Source organism: Cyanistes caeruleus, chromosome 22 (genome assembly GCF_971803275.1).
Source record: "Cyanistes caeruleus chromosome 22, bCyaCae1.hap1.1, whole genome shotgun sequence".
In the NCBI taxonomy this organism is placed as follows: domain Eukaryota; kingdom Metazoa; phylum Chordata; class Aves; order Passeriformes; family Paridae; genus Cyanistes; species Cyanistes caeruleus.
This window is the reverse complement of record NC_141722.1, coordinates 1,625,454-1,644,168: the sequence shown is the minus strand read 5'-3', so window position 1 is coordinate 1,644,168 and position 18,715 is coordinate 1,625,454. Positions and strand designations below refer to the sequence as shown.

At 54.7% G+C, this 18,715-nt stretch overlaps 1 protein-coding gene across 11 annotated transcripts in view; it reads left to right on the top strand.

Annotated features, from left to right (window-relative positions):
* Positions 1-18,715, top strand: part of EPHB2 (EPH receptor B2) — a 119,384-nt gene that overhangs the window by 67,013 nt on the left and 33,656 nt on the right. For all 11 annotated transcript variants that reach the window (XM_086860684.1, XM_086860683.1, XM_086860689.1 and 8 more), the window contains exons 4-5: positions 11,352-11,507; positions 12,146-12,481. In XM_086860684.1, the coding sequence (XP_086716810.1) occupies positions 11,352-11,507; positions 12,146-12,481 (492 nt within the window). The remainder of the gene's footprint in view (positions 1-11,351; positions 11,508-12,145; positions 12,482-18,715) is intronic.

Here is an 18,715-nt window from a genome sequence, read left to right as displayed (position 1 = left end):
ATATCCTGTCAAAAATTCATGTGCTGATTCCAGCGATTTGTCTTCCTTCTGTGGACTCCCTTGGTCAAAGAGTTGGAGCACGAGTCTCATGAGGAGGGGCTGAAGGAGCTGGCAGGGCTCAATTTGGAGGAGACTCAGGAAGGACCTTGTGGTTCTGCACAACTCCTGCCAGGAGGGGATGGGATTTCTCCCAGGGAATAGGGACAGGACAAGGGGAAATGGCCTCAAGCTGTGCCAGGGGAGTTTTAGATTGGATATCAGGGAGAATTCTTTCACAGAAAGGGTGATCAGACATTGGCACAGGCTGCCCAGGGCAGTGGTGGAATCAGCAATCCCTGGAATTGTTCAGTCAATCTGTGGATGTGGCACTTGGTGGCAGCCCTGGCAGTGCTGGGGTGGCACTTGGACTCGAGGATCTCAGAAGGCTTTTCCAGCCTTAATGATGCCACAAGGGGCCTGTTCCAGTGGAACCCCAGCTTTTTTGGCAGATCAGGTGCCTGCAGACACAGCAATTTTGGGTTATACAAGAACAAACACAGTGTTCCAACTTGAGCTCGCTGCCGGATGGAGCTGCCTCAGCCCAGGTTGCTGGGGAAGCCCTGAAAACGTCTGAGCAGCAGAAGTGTGGCTGCTGGGACGTGAGGGAATGCGAGGTGGCAGGGCCAGATGGAGTTGTGGAGAGGAGCTGGAGTCACAGGCTGGCACTGCAGTCCCTGAGCCGTGGTGGTGACAGCACCGAGGGGTTCTGCTCCAGGGAAGGGACCTCGCTTCAACCAGGATTGCTTTAGCAAAAGTGAATCTTTTCCCAGTCTGCTCCTACAAACATTTCCTGGACCTTGAGAGGTGGAAGCTGAGTTGGTTGTGGGCAGCTGGAGGGGCAGAAAAGCAGCTCAGTTTCCCAGGAGTGGCTGTGACTGTCTCAGAGGGTCCCTCTGCTTCTGGTCACTCTTTCCAGTGACCTCCCTCGTGGTGAAAATTATTCTGGTGTCCAGCTGGAATTTTCCATGTGCCAGCCAGAGTCCTGCCCTCCTTCTGAGTCTGCCTCCACCTTCCTCCCACCCTGCAGGCAGCAGCAAGCTCTCTCCTTTGCCTTCTCTTTTCCAGGCTCACATCCATCCTCAGCCTCTCCTTGCCCACCATGTGCTCCAGCATCCTGGAGTCCTTCCTTGTGCTGGGGAGCCCAAACTGGAACAGCTTTTCATTGCCAGTGCACTTGGGAGCCTTTTTTTTTTGGAGGAAGGTTGATTCTCTTTGGGTTTTGCCTCCTTCAGGGCAGCACATGTGGACAGTGCGTGCCCTTCCCAGGCTGTGCTGCCTCCCCAAAGCTTCTCTGCTCACTGCAGGCCAGGAATGAAAGGTTCTGTGCAGCTTCCCCAGTGACTTCACCCACCACAATGGCCCATTTTTAATCACCCTCCTGCCAGTTCTGCTCAGCACCAGGGGCTGACACAGAGCAGTGTTGTCATCTGGAAAGTGGCTGCTGGCACCAAACCAAACTGGCACTTTGAACTGGTCCCAACTGGGTGCTAAACAGCATTAAAATGTCATGATTAAACATGCCCACTCCCACTCCAAGGCTTCCAGGCCATCCCCAGCTCCACCTGGGAAAGCTGCTTGGGAAGGGAACCTAGAGGGGGTGTGCAGGGAACTGCTGGGATGGGGAAGGGGATGTGGGGTGGGAGGGCTCCTGGTGCTGGGGAAAATCAAGGCACATCAATTTGTGAGCAGAGGCATTGTCTGCACACTGGGGATTCTCTCAGAGAACCCATCTCAGGCTCTGAAACTGCTCCTCCAACATCTGAGACAAGGTAAAAACATTGAGCAGCCCCAGCTGCACCTGGAGGACCTGGAGAGGGAGACACAAATCTGTCCTGGGTCTGATCCTGGCTCTGCTCAGGGCTGGGAATGTGCCTGGTCCATGGTCCTGGAGAGGGAGGCACAAATCAGGTGTGATCCTGGCTCTGCTGGAGCTGGGAATGTGCCTGGTCCATGGTCCTGGAGGGGGAGGCACAAATCAGGTGTGATCCTGGCTCTGCTGGAGCTGGGAATGTGCAGGCACTGCCTGGTCCATGGTGTGTGTGAGCCTGTCCCCAGCAGCCCCACAGTGCCCAGGCTGTGACTCCAGATTGGCACCAGCACCAAGAGGACTGGGGACATTTGAAGGGCTCTTGTCCAGGAAAATCTCCCTTTTTGCTTCCTTGTTTCCTTTAGGATTAAAGTTGTTCTCCTCGGGCTGGAAACATGGAATGTTTGTCAAGTTTACGAGGGTTTTTAGAGAGGCTTTTAGAAAGAACATCCTATCCCTTCTTTTATAGGGCTGAGATAAGATTATCTTTGTTTTAACACCAATTAAAGCAGGAAGGGTTTATAGGATTAGGGGTTTTCCATCAGTGCAACTTTGATGTCACCACTTGCCTGCTTGGTTTGTTCCTTTCCCTGCCTTAAATCCTTGAGAAGTGTTCCTGTAATGGTTAACTTCTCCTCCCTCCCCAGGCAGAGCTCTCCCAGGCAGGAGCTTTGGGAAACAGTTAAACAAGACCAAACAAAGTAAAAAAAAAAATGTGAAGGTCCCAAATTCTTCAGGAGGCTTCTTGGAGAAAGCTGGCTGGGAATAGTCAGTGTGTGAGTCTGCAGGGCTTGGGTGTTTACCTCAGGAGAAAACTTGTGCTGCTGGCTTGAGCAGCGTGTTTAAAATGAGGATATAAAATCGTAGATTCCCAGGATGGTTTGGGGTGGAAGGGAACTTAAAGCTCATCCCATTCCACCTATGCCATGGGCAGGGACACCTTTCACTGTCCCAGGGTGCTCCAAGCCTCATCCAGCCTGGCTTTGGATACTTCCAAGAATCCAGGGATGGCTACAGCTGCTCTGGGCACCCTGTGCCAGGGCCACAACTCCTTCACAGCCAGGAATTCTTTCCCAATCTCCCATCTAACCCTGCTTTCTGGCAGTGGGAGCCATTCCCTGTGTCCTGTCTCTCCATCCTTTGTCCCCAGTCCCTCTCCAGCTCTCCTGGAGCCCCTTTAGGCCCTGGAAGGGGCTCTGAGGTGTCCCTGGATCCTTCTCCTCTCCAGGTGAGCACCCCCAGCTCTCCCAGCCTGGCTCTGGAGGGGCTCCAGCCTTGAGAGCTTCTCTGTGGCTTTCTCTGGTCTCACCCCAGCAGCTCCATGTCCTTCCTGTGCTGGGACCCCAGAGATGAAAGCAGTGCCCCATTATTCCCCTGCTCCATGAAAGTCACCCCAGGGCTCCCAGGCAATGCTGTTGTCCATCCCCTGGAGCTCTGCTTCCTTCTGTGTGTGCCAGGCTGCCCAGACAAGGTTTGGAGGTTTGGAAGCAGTGTCCTGCTTGCCCCATGCCTGGCACTGGGATTGCTCCTGTGCCAGCATCACCTGGCATTCCTGGGGTGGGGAATGTCCAGCTTCAGGAGAGCACTGAGCTGGCCTTGGAGCAGTCACACCCTGGAGGAGCCAGGAGTTTGAAGGCATCTGCTGCCACCAGAGCAGCTCCTGAGCTCTGAACTCAGCCCTGGTTTCAGCTTCTGGAAGTGTGCAGTGAGCTGAGCCTGGGGCTGCAGCCAGCCCTGCTCTACAGCAGCGTGATGGACACACAGGTCCATGGCTCCTTGGGATAGAACCAGAGAATCCTGGAGTCACCAAGGCTGCAAAAGCTCTCTGAGATTGAATCCAGCTGTTAACCCAGCACTGCCAGGGCCACCACTGCCCCTTGTCCCCAGCTGCCACACCCACGTGTTGTCTGAGCACTTCCAGGGATGATGACTCCACCTGGGCAGCCTGTGCCAACACCTGACCATCCTTTCCATGATAAAATTTCCATTAATATTCTATCTAAACCTCCCCTGGTACAATTTGAAGCTGTTTCCTCTTGTTCTTTTGCTTGTTTCCTGGGAGAGGAGACTGACCCCAAACAGGGACAGGGAAGTCCTTGTGTGTGGATGGCCCTGACAGGATAAATGCTGCATTATGGTCCCCTCCATCTGTGCCCTGAGGACGTTGGCAACATCCCAGTCCCTCATGCTGGGACAGAAAACTTTCCATCTCTCTTTAAGAAGCCGTGACAGGCTGGGGAGGCTGAGCCAGGCTGACAGGGCAGGTAAAACATTCCAGGCGTTTCTCTCTGACAGGAATGCCATCAGCAGTGATGGATGTGCCCTCCCCCGCAGCAGCACGGGGGAAACTCGCAGGTGTGTTGCCCACAGGTGTGCTGGGCTCACCAGATGCCTGGAGCTGGGAGCAGTGCTGGAAAGGAGGTGACCTTGTGAACCCTGGGAAGCTGCAGGGGGGAGTTTGCTGGGAAGCCCCCGGTCCAAAGCCTCTCCCAGGTGAGAGCTCAGCACTGGCAGGGAGCTGCCTGGGCTGGGATGAGGCTGGTGCTGCTCTCAGGAGAGCAGGGGGCTGGACCAGCCTGGATTTGTGTGTGATGAGCACTACTGGTTTGTTCCAGGCTCCTTGGCCTGGGTCTGTGGAGCTTTGGGCCGAGGAGATCCTGGCCAGAGGTCAGGGTTAATTTGCCCCTTGCAAGACCTTGCAATGTGCTGTGTTTTGGCATCACTCTGCCCTGCCCTGTCCTCTCCAAACCTCTGTGACACCCCAGTGCTAAAGTCCTGTCACAGCCCCACGCTGTCCCAGGGACCAAGGGACACAGGAGATGATGCTGAGAACGAGATGTGAGCTCTGAAACTGCCATGAGCTGTGGACAGGCAGGGCACACGTGGAATCCCTTGGCAGGGCACTTTGGAGGGAGCTGTGTCTGAGGGAGCCTGGCATGGAGCTGGGGGCAGGTGAGGTGGCTCTGAGGGAGCCAGCATGGAGCTGGGGGCAGGTGAGGTGTCTGGTGGGGAGCTGGAGGCAGGTGAGGTGGCTCTGAGGGAGCCAGCATGGAGCTGGAGGCAGGTGAGGTGGCTGGCATGGAGCTGGAGGCAGGTGAGGTTGTTCTGAGGGAGCCTGGTGTGGATCTGGAGGCAGGTGAGGTGTCTGGTGGGGAGCTGGAGGCAGGTGAGGTGTCTGGTGGGGAGCTGGAGGCAGGTGAGGTGGCTCTGAGGGAGCCAGCATGGAGCTGGAGGCAGGTGAGGTGGCTGGCATGGAGCTGGAGGCAGGTGAGGTTGTTCTGAGGGAGCCTGGTGTGGATCTGGAGGCAGGTGAGGTGTCTGGTGGGGAGCTGGAGGCAGGTGAGGTGGCTGGTGGGGAGCTGGAGGCAGGTGAGGTGGCTCTGAGGGAGCCAGCATGGAGCTGGGGGCAGGTGAGGTGTCTGGTGGGGAGCTGGGGGCAGGTGAGGTGTCTGGTGTGGATCTGGAGGCAGGTGAGGTGTCTGGTGGGGAGCTGGAGGCAGGTGAGGTGTCTGGTGGGGAGCTGGGGGCAGGTGAGGTGGCTGGTGGGGAGCAGCATTGCAGGGAACATGAGGTTTGGAGTGCTGGCACCTCCATCTGAGGCCAGAGCAGCAGGTGATGGGACCCAGGTGATCTCCTGGAGCTGCTGGTGAGGTGCAGGGTGCTGGCCCAGTCAGTGGGGACGTGTCTAAAAGCCAGGAGGATGCTTTTGCTGCCTGTGCTGTCTTCCTCCCATTCCCATCCCGTGGAGAATGATGAGGTTAAACAGGAACATTTGCATTGGGACCATTCCCTTTATTGACAATTCTGTAATCCACATCATGGAGGTTCCCCTCCAGTTAATCTCATTTAACCCTGTTTTCCCTCCTGTATTTCCCTCCCCTGCTCTCCAAATGCTGTCAGAGCTGTTGGCAGTGACAGCACCTGGCAGTGGCATTAATTGCTTATCTGAGGATGAGGTAACAGATCAGGCTGCTAATTAAATTTATCCCTAAGGGAAGCAGAGGACCCGTGTGGCCTGGGGAGCAGAGAGCTGGCACCTCCAGGTCCAGCTCCTCACTCTTTCCAAGCCAGCAGCCAGCTCCAGTATCCAAAGGGCTCAAGTGTCAGCACTGAGCCCTCTGCCCTGCAGCACTCTCCAGGCTGGGACACCAGGGGGGAATTGGGAGTGGATCCAAAGGCAGCACTACTGCTTTGGGTTGTCCAAAGGTCACCCTTTTACTAAGAGGATAAACCCCAGTGGGTGAGGGATAGGAGCAAGCAGAGGAGGGACAAATTTACAAGGACAATTTACAAGTGAGACCTGTTTGGATGCAGAATTGAAAACAAGGGTCAAGGTGCAAGGGACAGAATGGAGCAGAATGTGGGAAAAGTGACAATCATTAAAGGAAAAAGGGGGAAATTCAGAGCTGGTTCTGCACAGAACATCGTAAATGGCTTTGAACTGGAAGAGAATATGTTTAGGTGGGATATTGGGATGGAATTCTGCCGTGTGAGGGTGGGCAGGCCCTGGCTCAGGGTGCCCAGAGCAGCTGGGGCTGCCCCTGGATCCCTGGAAGTGCCCAAGGCCAGGCTGGACATTGGGGCTGGGAGCAGCCTGGGATAGTGGGATGTAATTGAACCTGAGATGAGCTTTAAGGTCCTTTTGAACCCAAATCCATTCCATGATTCCATGGAATACCCCACACACCACAAACAGCAGAGAGCCAGAAGTGCTGGGCAGGGAGGTTCTGGGGTCTCATGTCCAGCACCCATTTGCACTGGGGCTGCCAGTTCAAGGCAGCCATGGAATTCTGCTCCATCTACCCCAAGGATGGAATCCTGCTCACTCCACCTACCCCTCTCCCAGGTCAGCACCAGCTTTTGGTGAAGCAGCTTTTCATAATGTCCTGTCTGAACTTGTGGTCCTTGTCCTGTGTTGCAGAGTCTGGCACCCTGAGAAGTGTTTGAGCCTGTCTTCAGCAGGAGCAGTTTGATTCCCCCTTACCCCAGCATCCCCAGTTACCCCATCCAGCTCTTCCCACCTCTCCTGTGCCCCAGGGATGACCATCTGGAGTCTCCTGCTCCTCCCTATCCCCCTTGAATGGACCATGGCAGTATCCCCAGTGCCTGGCAGGGGAAAGGAAAACACCTCCCCCAATGTCCTGGCCATGCTCCTCCTGGTTTGACCCAGGACATTGTTTTCCTTATTCCCCATCAGAGCATCTGTGGGATTTGATGTGGGGCTGGAGTGGGAGCAGCCCTGTGGTGTGGGACCAAAAACCACACAGGGTTTGTGGGGTGATGAGGCTGCCAGTGGGAGCAGGGACACCAAGAGCATGGAGGAGGGATCCCAAAAGCACCCCCAAAGCCACAGAGGAGGGCAAGAGGCAGGATGTGGCCAAGGGGAGCTGCAGAGCCAGCCCCCAGCCCCGGCCCCGCAGGGAGAAAGGAGCCAGTGGGGAGATAAGGCTGGGGATTTAAGGCTCCTGGCAGATCCTGACAGCCAGGGCTGCCTGGTTTCCATCAGCCTTTAAAAATGCCTCTCTGGAGTTCAGGGATCCTCGCTGCCAGGAGAAACAGGGCCAGGCAGAGGGGGCGAGGAGAATCCTTCCTTCCTCAGAGCTCTCAGCATGGGCTGAAGGTGCCATTTTAGGAACTTTTATTGCAGGAGGGAGCTGTTTGCTCAGAGCTGTTTCCAGGAGGGGCCTCTGAAGGCCAGGCCAGTTTGGGAGCCGGGTTGGAGCCTGCCCAGCTCGCACTGGATTAATTAAAGAGTTGGTTAGAGAGAGGCAGTGAGACACGAAGGAACAGGGCGGCCCCTCCTGCACATTTGGCCAAAGGTTTTCCCTGAGCCATGGGATGCTTTTCCCTGCTGAGCTGCCCCAGGGCTGGAAGCTCGGTGCCAGCAGCCTGGTGTGGTCCTCTGCAGGGAGGGCAGGATGCTCCCTGGGTCCTTCCCATGGAATTCCCTTCAGGAGCTGAGCTCCATGCTCCTTGTGGTCCCCACCAACTCAGTTTATTCTGTGATGACCCAAGCACGTGCCTTTCCATGCCCTGGGAGCGAGTGAAGCAAGGAGATCCAGCACTGCTCAGCATTCCCAGCCTGGAATTCCCATTCCAGGTTGGAGACAGGCACAGCCAGAACTGCAGGCTGCCCTCAGAGCTGTACCCAGCGAGGCAGCCAGCCCAGAGGCAATTAAAGGTCCATCTGTTCCCTGTGAAGCCCTGTCAGCATCCCATCGCTGCTGGAGGTGCAGGAAACTGATGGGGCCAGAGCCACTGGCACCAAAATCACCCTCCAGGGATGAAAGATGCTTGGATAAAGTAGAAATCTCTGTTTCAATCCCCTCTTTCCAAGCAGGAATTTTTAGGGATGTCCTTGCTGCAAGCCTAAGGAAAAGCGGGAGTGTCCCAAAGCTGCTGTCACCTCCCAGAAAATTGGGGTGTCCTCGTGTCTGTGTCAGGCTGGAAAGGAGGAAAGGATATCAGGAAAGGAGGGTTTGGACAGCACTCCCAGGGATGCTCAGGGTGGGATTGTTGGGGTGTCTGTGCAGGGTCAACGTTTGGATTTGATCCCTGTGGGTCCCTTCCAGCTCAGGATATTCCATGATTCTGTGATGCTTCCAGCACATGGTGAGAAAATTCCCATTTTTCAGGCAGGAGGGGTTTTAGCTCCTGTGTGAAGATTTCACTTTTGATTTGCTGTTTACACTGGAAACAAGGAATTGGGTGGATTCCTAAATAAAATCTGTTTTCTCACCCAGGGGAAGACCTGGAGGGAGCAGAACAGTTTTAAACACAATGTTCATTTATTTTGCTTCTGGAGGTTGTCATTACTTGAGAAAAATAAGTCAATAAAAAAAAGGACTTTGCATCAAATTCCAGCGATTTTTCCTGTCTTTCCACATGATTCCAGAACGTTTAACTTCAGAGAAGTTCTGATTTTTCCAGGATTGTTTTATCCCATGTGGGACCTACTGGGGAGGAAGGGACTTGACAAAACTCCTGGCTGTGTTTTTTGCTGGCTCATGCAAAGAGTTTCAGTGTCCCAGCTTGGTATTTTTGAGGAACAACCACTGAGCCTCAGTTTTTATCCCTCTCCAGCCATTGACCTGTGCCAGGGCCAGTGTGGGGAATGTTTTTATCCCTTGGAGTAATCACTACACTCCACACTGGGCACCTTTTGGATGTCTCTCTGTCTTGATGCAGAAGCAGCATTATAGGAAAGTAGCTATTTTTAAAATAAACCTCAGGAAGGTGAAAGAGGTCCCTGTCTGAAACAATCCTTGCTGGAATGACCCTGCATTTCACCCTGTCAGATGAGAGCAATTTTATGTGTTGGTCTTTTGTGTGTCTCAAATATTGGTATTAGTGCAAGAAGCCTGTTATCATGTCCCCATCACTTGTGGGGAGTGCAGAACTGCCCAGCCATCTCCTCTCCCAACAGCTTAACACCCTCTGAGCTGGGCTGCTCCTGAGGGAAGTGGGTCAGGAATGGAATCGATGGGAAACTCCAGGAAACACGAGGAGAATCCTGTTTTTCAACAGCTCCTTTGACCACAAGAGGAAGGAGGGACAATGCAAGCAGGAAAGCTGATGGAATTTTTCTGTAGAGCTCTTCTCATTGGAAACTCAGGATAATTCTGGAGGAAAGGAGATGAAAATTGAAAAAAAAAAACCAAACCAAAACAAACCAACCTTCTTTTATCCTTTTTTCCCAAATAGCTGCTTCTTAGCAATGGCTCTTGCTCACAGCAGCCCCAGTGAATGTTTTTCCCAGACTGTTTTCTGATCTGCCTCGTTCCTGGGAGCCTTGGCAGGCAACTGAAGGAGGAGTTTGTTAAACTTGTTTCAGCACAGGAACCACCTGGCTCCCCCCAGGCCCTTCAGGCTGTGGAAGAATTAACAGCAACACAAAATCACAACAGGAGTAACCACAGAGGAACGGTCTGAGCCTCCGAGCTGAGCTTTTCCTTGGGCACTGGTGATCCCTGGGCTTGGAAAGGACTTTCTGTGGGGTCCCTGGGTCTGTTAGTGCTGGATCACAGCATGGACCAGCCTTCAGCACCATCTGCTGCACCCCCTGTGGGGCTGGACACATTTGGGGTTGAGTGGCTGCTGCTTATGGAGCATCTTCTTCACCTGTGAGGGGCTCAGAGCCCTGGAGGCAGAGCCCAGGCTGCTGTTACTGCTCAGCAGAACCAATAATTTATTAATTCATTAAGGTTGGAAATGCCCCCTAGGATCATCGACCCAGCACTGCCATGTCCCCAAGTGCCACATCTACAAAGTCATGAGGACAAAACTCTCTGGAGAGTTGCAGAAGGACCCTATGAGACAGCGTGGCCAGGGAATGAGAGGGAAATTGGAATTCAAAAGACTTGAGGTGATACAAATGGAAGAAAAACAACCCCAAGCTGGTGGAAAGGTGGAATCACAGAATGATTTGGGTTTGGAGATGCCTTAAAGGCCATCTGCCATGGGCAGGGGCATCTTCCAGTAGGGCAATTCACACACACCTGCACAGAGATGAGCTGGGATGGGCCTCACAGCTCAGATCTTGGGGCTTTCACAGTCACTACACTGGTGGCTAAAAAATAACGTGGGCATTGCTGAAAAGAGAGTAAAACACTGAATGTTGTTATGCAGTGTGGAGCATGACAGAGGTTTGGACAGCTCTAGAGGTTGTGGACAAGGCAGATGGTGATTGAGTGTGCATTGGCAGTGGAAATGTGGGATGGCATCAGGAATGGCAGCTTGGCTTCAAAGCAGAGAGCAGCAGTTTCTTCCTGCAGCGTGTGGTTACAGCACAGGGCTCTTCAGGGGTAAAACAGGTGCAGGGAATAAAGAAATGAGTGGGTGACAGTGGGAGAAACACCCTCCTGGGGTATGGAGTGCAAGGAGCTGTGTCTGAGAAAGGACTGGGGAAGTTGTGGGCAACAAATGCACCTGGTTCATGCCCTGGTTCAGGCTGGTCATGGAATCATGGAATATCCTGACTTGGAAGAGACCCACAGGGATCAAATGCAAACCTTGACCCTGCACAGACACCCCAACAATCCCACCCTGTGCCTGGGAGTGTTGTCCAAACCCTCCCGGAGCTCTGGCAGCCTTGAGGCCATACCCATTCCCTGGGGAGCCTGGGCAATGCCAGCACGCTCAGGGGGAAGAACCTTTCCTGAAATCCAACCTAAACCTCCCCTGACAGTCACTGCTGTGGGGAGGATTCTGGTGTCTGTGGTCTGATCTGGTAAAGCAGTGGCTAAAAATCCCCTCTGACTCCTACAATCCCCATCCTGCACTCATGGTTGGGGAATGGGGACAGAGGTGTCTACATGGGGACCCATCAGGTGTCTACATGGGGACACATGAAGTGTCTGTATGGGCACACATCCCTGCAGGTGCCTCCTCAGGGGCCTTTCGAGCAGCTGCTCCTTCTCTGCCGTGTTCACCTCCTTTCCTTTGGGCTCCAGGCATCCCCCCAGCCCCCTTCTCACTGCTCACCATCGCTCTCCTTCTCTTCCAGGCTGCCCCTCAGGAACATTCAAGGCCAGCCAGGGGGATGAGGGCTGTGTCCACTGCCCCATCAACAGCCGGACAACCTCGGAAGGGGCCACAAACTGCGTGTGCCGAAATGGATATTACCGGGCAGACGCCGACCCCGTGGACATGCCATGCACCAGTGAGTGGCTCTGGGCACCTGGGAGGGGACCACATGCTGGGGACAGGGGATGATCCTCAGCCAAAGCATCAAGGGATGCTTGACAGAGGTGTCTCAGTGGGGTTTTGGGGGGACACTACACAAACTAAGTGGTAAATTTTGTCAGGGCTGTCACACAATTGAATTAGCCTGGGCTAGGAGGACTGGTTTCATTCCCACTCTTGCTTGTGGATGTCCTCACACCTAGATGAACTCCCAGCTCAGAGTGCTGCCTGGGGATGGGGAGGAGGGGGGATGCAGCCATGGACATGATTTTCTGAACCTGAGAGAATTTCAAGCTCTCAGGGGCTGATTGTTCCCAAGGGAAAGTCTTTGGGATCTTTTTCTTCTCTTAAGGACTGTTGTGTAAATAAGTTTTTACTTTCCCAAAAACAAGACACTGACGTTCTGACAGTGTTTTTCTCTTGTCCCACCAATGGGATGAGAGGGAGATGTTGTTCCTTCTACCAACCTTATAAAAAGGGTTGAAAACCCTGAAATAAAGGCTTTTTGCCTCCTGAAAACCTCTGGCTGCTTGCGATGTTCACAACCTTCACTTTATACTTCGTGTGTAGCGATAACACAGCCGTCTCACACCTTGCCATCCGTTCCCTCTCCAGCCATCCCATCGGCTCCCCAGGCCGTGATCTCCAGCGTGAACGAGACCTCTCTGATGCTGGAGTGGAGCCCCCCGCGGGACTCGGGGGGCCGGGAGGACCTGGTGTACAACATCATCTGCAAGAGCTGCGGGGCGGGCCGCGGGGCCTGCACGCGCTGCGGGGACAACGTGCAGTTCGCCCCGCGCCAGCTGGGCCTCACCGAGCCCCGCATCTACATCAGCGACCTGCTGGCACACACCCAGTACACCTTCGAGATCCAGGCCGTCAACGGCGTCACCGACCAGAGCCCCTTCTCCCCGCAGTTTGCCTCGGTGAACATCACCACCAACCAGGCCGGTAAGGGCCGGCAGCGGGCAGGGTGGCTGTGGGCCTGAGGGTGGCTGTGGGCCTGAGGATGGCCGTGGGCCTGAGGGTGCCAATGGGCCCAAGGGTGGCTGTGGGCCTGAGGGTGGCCATGGGCCCGGCAGAGGGCAGGGTGGTCATGGGCCCAAGGGTGGCTGTGGGCCCAAGGGTGGCTGTGGGCCTGAGGGTGGCTGTGGGCCTGAGGGTGGCTGTGGGCCCGAGGGTGGCTGTGGGCCCAGCAGAGGGCAGGGTGACCATGGGCCCAAGGGTGGCTGTGGGCCTGAGGGTGGCCATGGGCCAAGGGTGGCTGTGGGCCCGAGGGTGGCTGTGGGCCTGAGGGTGGCTGTGGGCCCGGCAGCGGGCAGGGTTGTTACCACTGAAGATGAATAGATCACACGCACACAGGTCGAGGTGTGGTGAAAAGAAGAGAGAGTTTATTTTTCCTCCCAGGATTTATAGGTTTCTGACCACAGCCAGGGATTGGATGGTCAGGATAACACTTTCCCACTGCACTGGCCATGAGAGATGCCCATCACAGGACGTGTAACAGAAAGAATGTACACATCTCTATGTTTACAGTTACTGTCCTGGGAAAGTCCTTAGGAAACTATGTCAGCAAGCTCAAAAGCTGAGTTTTCAGGGCGACACAGGGTGGCTGTGGGCTGCCAGGGGACGGCAGGTGGGGTGAGGTGTGGATTGTTCCGTGGTGTTGGAAGTCTCTGGAAGTTCCTGAGCGAGTGCCTGGGTGTGAGAATGTCCCTTATTTCAATGAGAAGCTGGAGCGTGACATGAGGAGGGGGTGCCTGCCTGTGGTGGCAGCAGAGCAGCTCGTGGCAGTGTCCCCTGGTGTCACAGCATCTGGGTGTGGTGCCTGTGGCACTGTCCTTGGTGTCACAGCATCAGGGGCTGGCTGGTCTGAGGCTGTTGCCTCGCAGCATGGTTGCAGGCACCATCAGAGTGTTGCAGACACACTCCTGGCTCCTGGGGAGGGAAGGTGAGGCAGCTCCAGCATTCTGATAGGAGCTGCAATCCCTGCTTGGACTGCAGAGAGAGCCAGGACGGGCTGAGGAAGCAAAGCTGCACAGAAGAGGGGCTGGGAGATGAATATTTGAGATAACAGTCTGGGAATCTGCTCCAGTCACTTGGTGAAGCAGCTGAAGCGCAGAGCTGGGAGGGTTCCCTCGGGGGTCTCCAGCTCTGTGCAGGGTGGCTTTGCTGGGGGAAGGATGGTCAGGGTGGCTGGTAGTGCTGCTCCCAGGAGGGTCCCTGGCAGCTGTGCTGGTGGCAGGGAGCCTCACCGAGCTGCTGGCCAAGGGCTGCCTGCCCAGCCCACCTGGAAGCCATCTGGAGCTGGGCACGGGCTGAGGCCGGGGCTTGGCTTAATGGGATTGAGGTGGAAGGATGCCAGTGAGGCACGGCCCTGCTTGGGAGCAGGAGAGATTCTGGTCCCTCTGAACTGCCCTGGACACTACCTGACCCCCAGGGCTGAATTTGGCATGTTCTGGCTGCCGGGGAAAACAGCAGTAGGGCAGGTGGGCATCACTTCAGAGTGTGAGGACAGAGGGAACCTGCAGAAGTGTCTGGGTGAACCATGATGGTGCCCTCTGATCTGGAGTCAGCTCAGGAGCAGAACCAGGGTGTTTCTGAAGCCCTGAAGGCAGGTCTGACACAGGCTGAGCCATGGTTTGGCTCCAAGCAGGGACAGCTCTGCCCCCAGGGAGGAGAGGGGAACGGGTCTGGATGACCAGCTGCCTTTACCTGATGGAGGTGGGGTGGCTGTAATGCTACCTGGAGCTGGGAAGGGGCTCTGCTCCCTCCCACCGTGGTCCTGCACTATGGATTAATAATTTGATGCTCATATTTTGTACTTGCATTTCTCTGCTGTGCTTGAGCCTTCATGTATCTATCACCCGTGGCTCCCACCTGAGCAAAACCAGCGAGCTGAGTCGAGGGCGAATCCTTTTCAGTCCCCTGGATCCTCCTCCTTGTGTTTTCCTGGTTTGACACTCCTTTATTATCAGGGCTCACACTTCTCAGCCTGTGTGATGTCTCTCTTAATGTATCTATTCATTAGCACTAAACACTAACTGTCTGCTTGCTAATTCCTCTGTAATTAGAGGCTCTGAATTCTTCTGCTTACACTAGGCACCGCCTGGCAGCCTTGATGTAGATCATTAGCAGTTGGTAACAGGAGCTGCAGACACAAAGGCAGAGCTGGGACAGGAGAATGGAGGGTGTTGGGGGAGAGGAGAGGGAGCAGAGGAAGGATGAGCCTCCCTCTCTGTGCCTTGGCTCTGGATGGAGGAGCCAGCTGGGGCTCCATCATGTGATGTGTGATGAGGTTGTGCTCCTGCCACAGCTGGACAAAGCAAAGTGCCCACCACCCCTCGGGGTCCTGCAGCCCTGCAGGAATCAAGGAAAAACCCCCTGGTTCCCCAGGGGCACAGGGTGACTGCTGTGCTGCAGGACTGAGGAGTGATGCTCCATCAGGTGTCACCAGTTCTTCAGCACCCACATTTTATAAGGGCCAGACAGGGTGGAATGGCTCCCCAGTGCCAGAGAGCAGGGTTAGATGAGACACTGGGAAGGAATTCTTCCCTGGGAGGGTGAGGAGGCCGTGGCACAGGGTGCCCAGAGAAGCTGTGGCTGCCCCTGAATCCCTGGAATTGCCCAAAACCAGGTTGGATGGAGCTTGGAGCACCCTGGGATAGTGGGAGGTGTCCTGCTGGTGATGAGCTTTTATGTCCCTTGCAATCCAAACCATTCTGTGATCCCAGGAAAAATCTCCTGGGAGAGTAAGAAAACGACCCCCCTAGAGCAGCCAGAGGGAAGGAAGGTCCTGAGTGTGGCCAGGTGGGTGGCACAGGGTTTGGTGGCCATCATCCCATGGCCATGACCCCTTCCAGCAAACTGGATCCCCATAAACATGATCCAACTGCCTTCCTGGGCAGCACCTCCTGTCACCTCTGAGCCCAGGCTGAGTTTGCTCTCCTCAGCAGGCTCTCCTCGACCTCCAGCTCCACACTTTGCATCTCCAGCTCACCTGCATCTCCAGCTCACCTGCACCCCTGCCTCTCACACCCTGCAGCACCTCATCCCCCAAAAGCTCAGTGTCCCTTCAGGAGTGAAATCCAGGACTCTCCACGTGCCACAGTCCTGTCTGAAGGGACCCTGCCAGAGCCTGGGTGCCACCAAAAGCCTTTTCCCAGCCATTCTTCAACAAATGATCTGTGCCAAGAGGGTGGCTGAGAGCCATGCCAGCATCCCAAGGGGTCAAGGAGCTGAGCCTGGCCCGGGGCTCCAGATAATGACACTTGATTAATTGAAAGCCATGCCAGACACCAGCTCTTGCTGGCAGCCCCTTGACTACTAATTCGTGGCCTTTCTTTGGGGAGGGGTGGGGAGTGGGAAGAGTCTTGGTGATTCCTGATTCTTAATTTCTCTGTTTCATTGGTGCTGTGAGGATTTGCAGGCTCCATCCACACCGTGGACAGGCTGAGTGCCCTGGGAGAGCTGAAGGAAAGGGCTCCATGGGCAGGGATGAGTTAATAGCAGTGGGAAGGGCACTTCCAGGTAACTGGCTGCTGTGACCTGAGGAGGGAGGAAGAAGCCTTGGGCTCTGGAGTATCCAAAGACAAATTCAAGACCTCCCAGTGGTGGGGGAAAGAACATCCAGGCTCTTGGGAATGTGTCCCTTTTGTGAGCAACCCTTGTCACAGGGGATAAGGAGGGAGGATTAGTGCTGATGTCAGAGGCTCTTGGCTGCAGACAGAGCCACAGAGAGCCACAAATGGCCCTTGCAGAGGGAATACAAGGAGTGTATAGTGAAGGAAACCGATCCACTGTCCCAATAAACCCACCAGGATGATTTCTCCCCCTCTATAGATCCAGAAAAGTTGTTATGATTATTTGCATTATTATCATGGGTGGCAGTATGTCACGACATGGTGATACGGCTTAGTGGACAAGGTGGCATTCAGTCAAAGGTTGGACTTGGAGGTCTTTTTCCATCTTCCATGATTCCCTGGGTCTCTTGGCCAGGAAATGTGCAGCTCACACCTCTGTCTCAGGCATCAGCCGGTGAATTTTGGTGGCTGTCACAGCCCAGGTCGTGTCCCAGCCACGCAGGCTCTTTTGGGGAGGGCTGTCCTGACAGCACTTGGAGGAGCCCCTGAGCTCAAGGACAGGTGACCACGGTCCAAAGCAAGGACATGGGCCATGGCCCTGCTCTGCTGGGGGTCTCCTAGCACTGGACTGAGCCCAGCCTGATCCTGTTACAAACCTTGTGGAATTCATCCGTGAGCGATGGAGCGCAGGCAAGACGGATCCCGGGATGCGCAGAGCACCAGAAAAGAGGATTTTTTTCCCCCCTCATCTTCAATCAAAACAATTCCCTCGTAGCCACGGTCCCGGATTCCTGCTGGCAAAGGCAGCAGGGGGCACGGAGAGGTCGGGGAGCAGGTGAGGTGAGGGATGAGGTGGGCAGGAGCAGACCTTCTCACCAGCCTGCTGTTTGCTTGTCACATTAGTGCTGCTGCCGGCTAGACAGGGACAGGAGACTTGTACTGCCTGGGGCACAGGGAGCCTTGCTTTTATCTTCTCACTTTCACTGCGCAGCAGAGGATGTGTCTGGTTCCCTCCTCTTGAGAGAGGCACAGCACAGCCCTGCTCTGGACACCAGCAAAGTATTGGCTCCTCCTGTTCTCCCTTGTGCTGCTCAGCTGGGCTCTGCTGCAGCCAAGAGTTATTGTCTGTGAAACCAGAACCTGGGAAAGTGCAGAAAATACCTCAAAGGGCTGGAATGAGCTTTCCAGAGCTTCAAAGCTCTGTGTATTTGTTTATAATAGAATGCCAGAACGGTCTGGGTTGGAAGGGACTTGAAAGATTATCCAGTCCCACCCCCTGCCATGGGCAGGGACACTTTCCACTAGACCAGGTTGATCCAAGCCCTAGCCTTAGACACTTCTAGGGATGGGAATTTTGCTCCAATTCAGTCTGGCTTTAACTAAAACACCTTTCAGGAAGAGAACTAGTCTTGAGCCATCAAGAGACAGGCAGCCCACCAGGTCCTTGTACATGAGCCTGTGTAGCTTGCTGCTTTTTTCCCCCAAAGAAATCACTGATTTTTTAAGGAAATACAGGAGACTGTGTCTGTCAGGACACCAATAATCATTTCAAATAATCACAGATAATCATTTGATTTGATTTGATTTGGAAAACTGCAAGCTGGAATTGGTTCTGTGAAGTCTGTCCAGGAGCTGCATAAATGGGAGACCACAATGACCCAAGTGGAGAACTGAGGTGAACTGAGGTCCATGAGAAGTAGTCTCATACTTCTTGATGTTTCAAGACCTGGTAGGGTAATTCTTGTGCAAAAAATTAACACAAAAGGAGGAAAAGCAGAAATGTCCTGAGCTTTGGAGGCATCTCACACATGGAGGAGGCAGGACAAAGCCTGTTTCCCTGTGTGACAGAGCAGGCTGGAGGGGCTGCTGACCTGAGGTCACTTTAAATCCCAGGTTTCATCATTTGGTGACTTCACTGGATGTGTTTCTGTGAGAATTTGGCCTGGTCCCAGGCTCCAAACCTCCTGAAACTTTGACATCCCCATGGCTGCTTCTCTTACCCCAGTTAATGCCCTGACCTTGCCTTCCATGGGCCCGTGTCACCATCCTGGTTCCATCACCTGTCTTCTCTCCCTCTTCCATTGACCCACAGCTCCCATCTTCACCCTGACTGCCACCAAAACGTGATGTGGCTCTTGCTGCCCTCCTCCCCTTGCTTGTTGTCCCAACCTGTTGCTTTCCCTGAATCCCCTCAGCCCGCAGCAGCCGGCAGCGAGCGCCCACGAGGGATCCTGCCATGCCCAGATCCCTTCTCCTCTGCCACTGGAGGCCATCTGCAGCAGATGGAGAGAGCTTTGCCAGCTGCTGGCTCTTCAGGAGCCTCTTCCTGCTCCTGTGGTGGGCAGTTGGGGGGATGTTGGCAGAGCAGGGGATGGGCTGCACTGCTGGAGCTTCCCGAGCAGATGCCCTTCCCCGCCTGCCACCATCTCTGTGGGCTCCTGCTCCTCCTCCTGCTGCCTCCCAGCCTTCCCTGTTGCATAAATTACACCATGAGCGTGAGGATCATTCTCCCCACACCTGCCTGGGGCTTCAGAAACCTGTTCCAGTGCATCTGGAGCTGCCTGTGGTCAGAAAACAACAGTCTGTCCATGATGGATGGTGT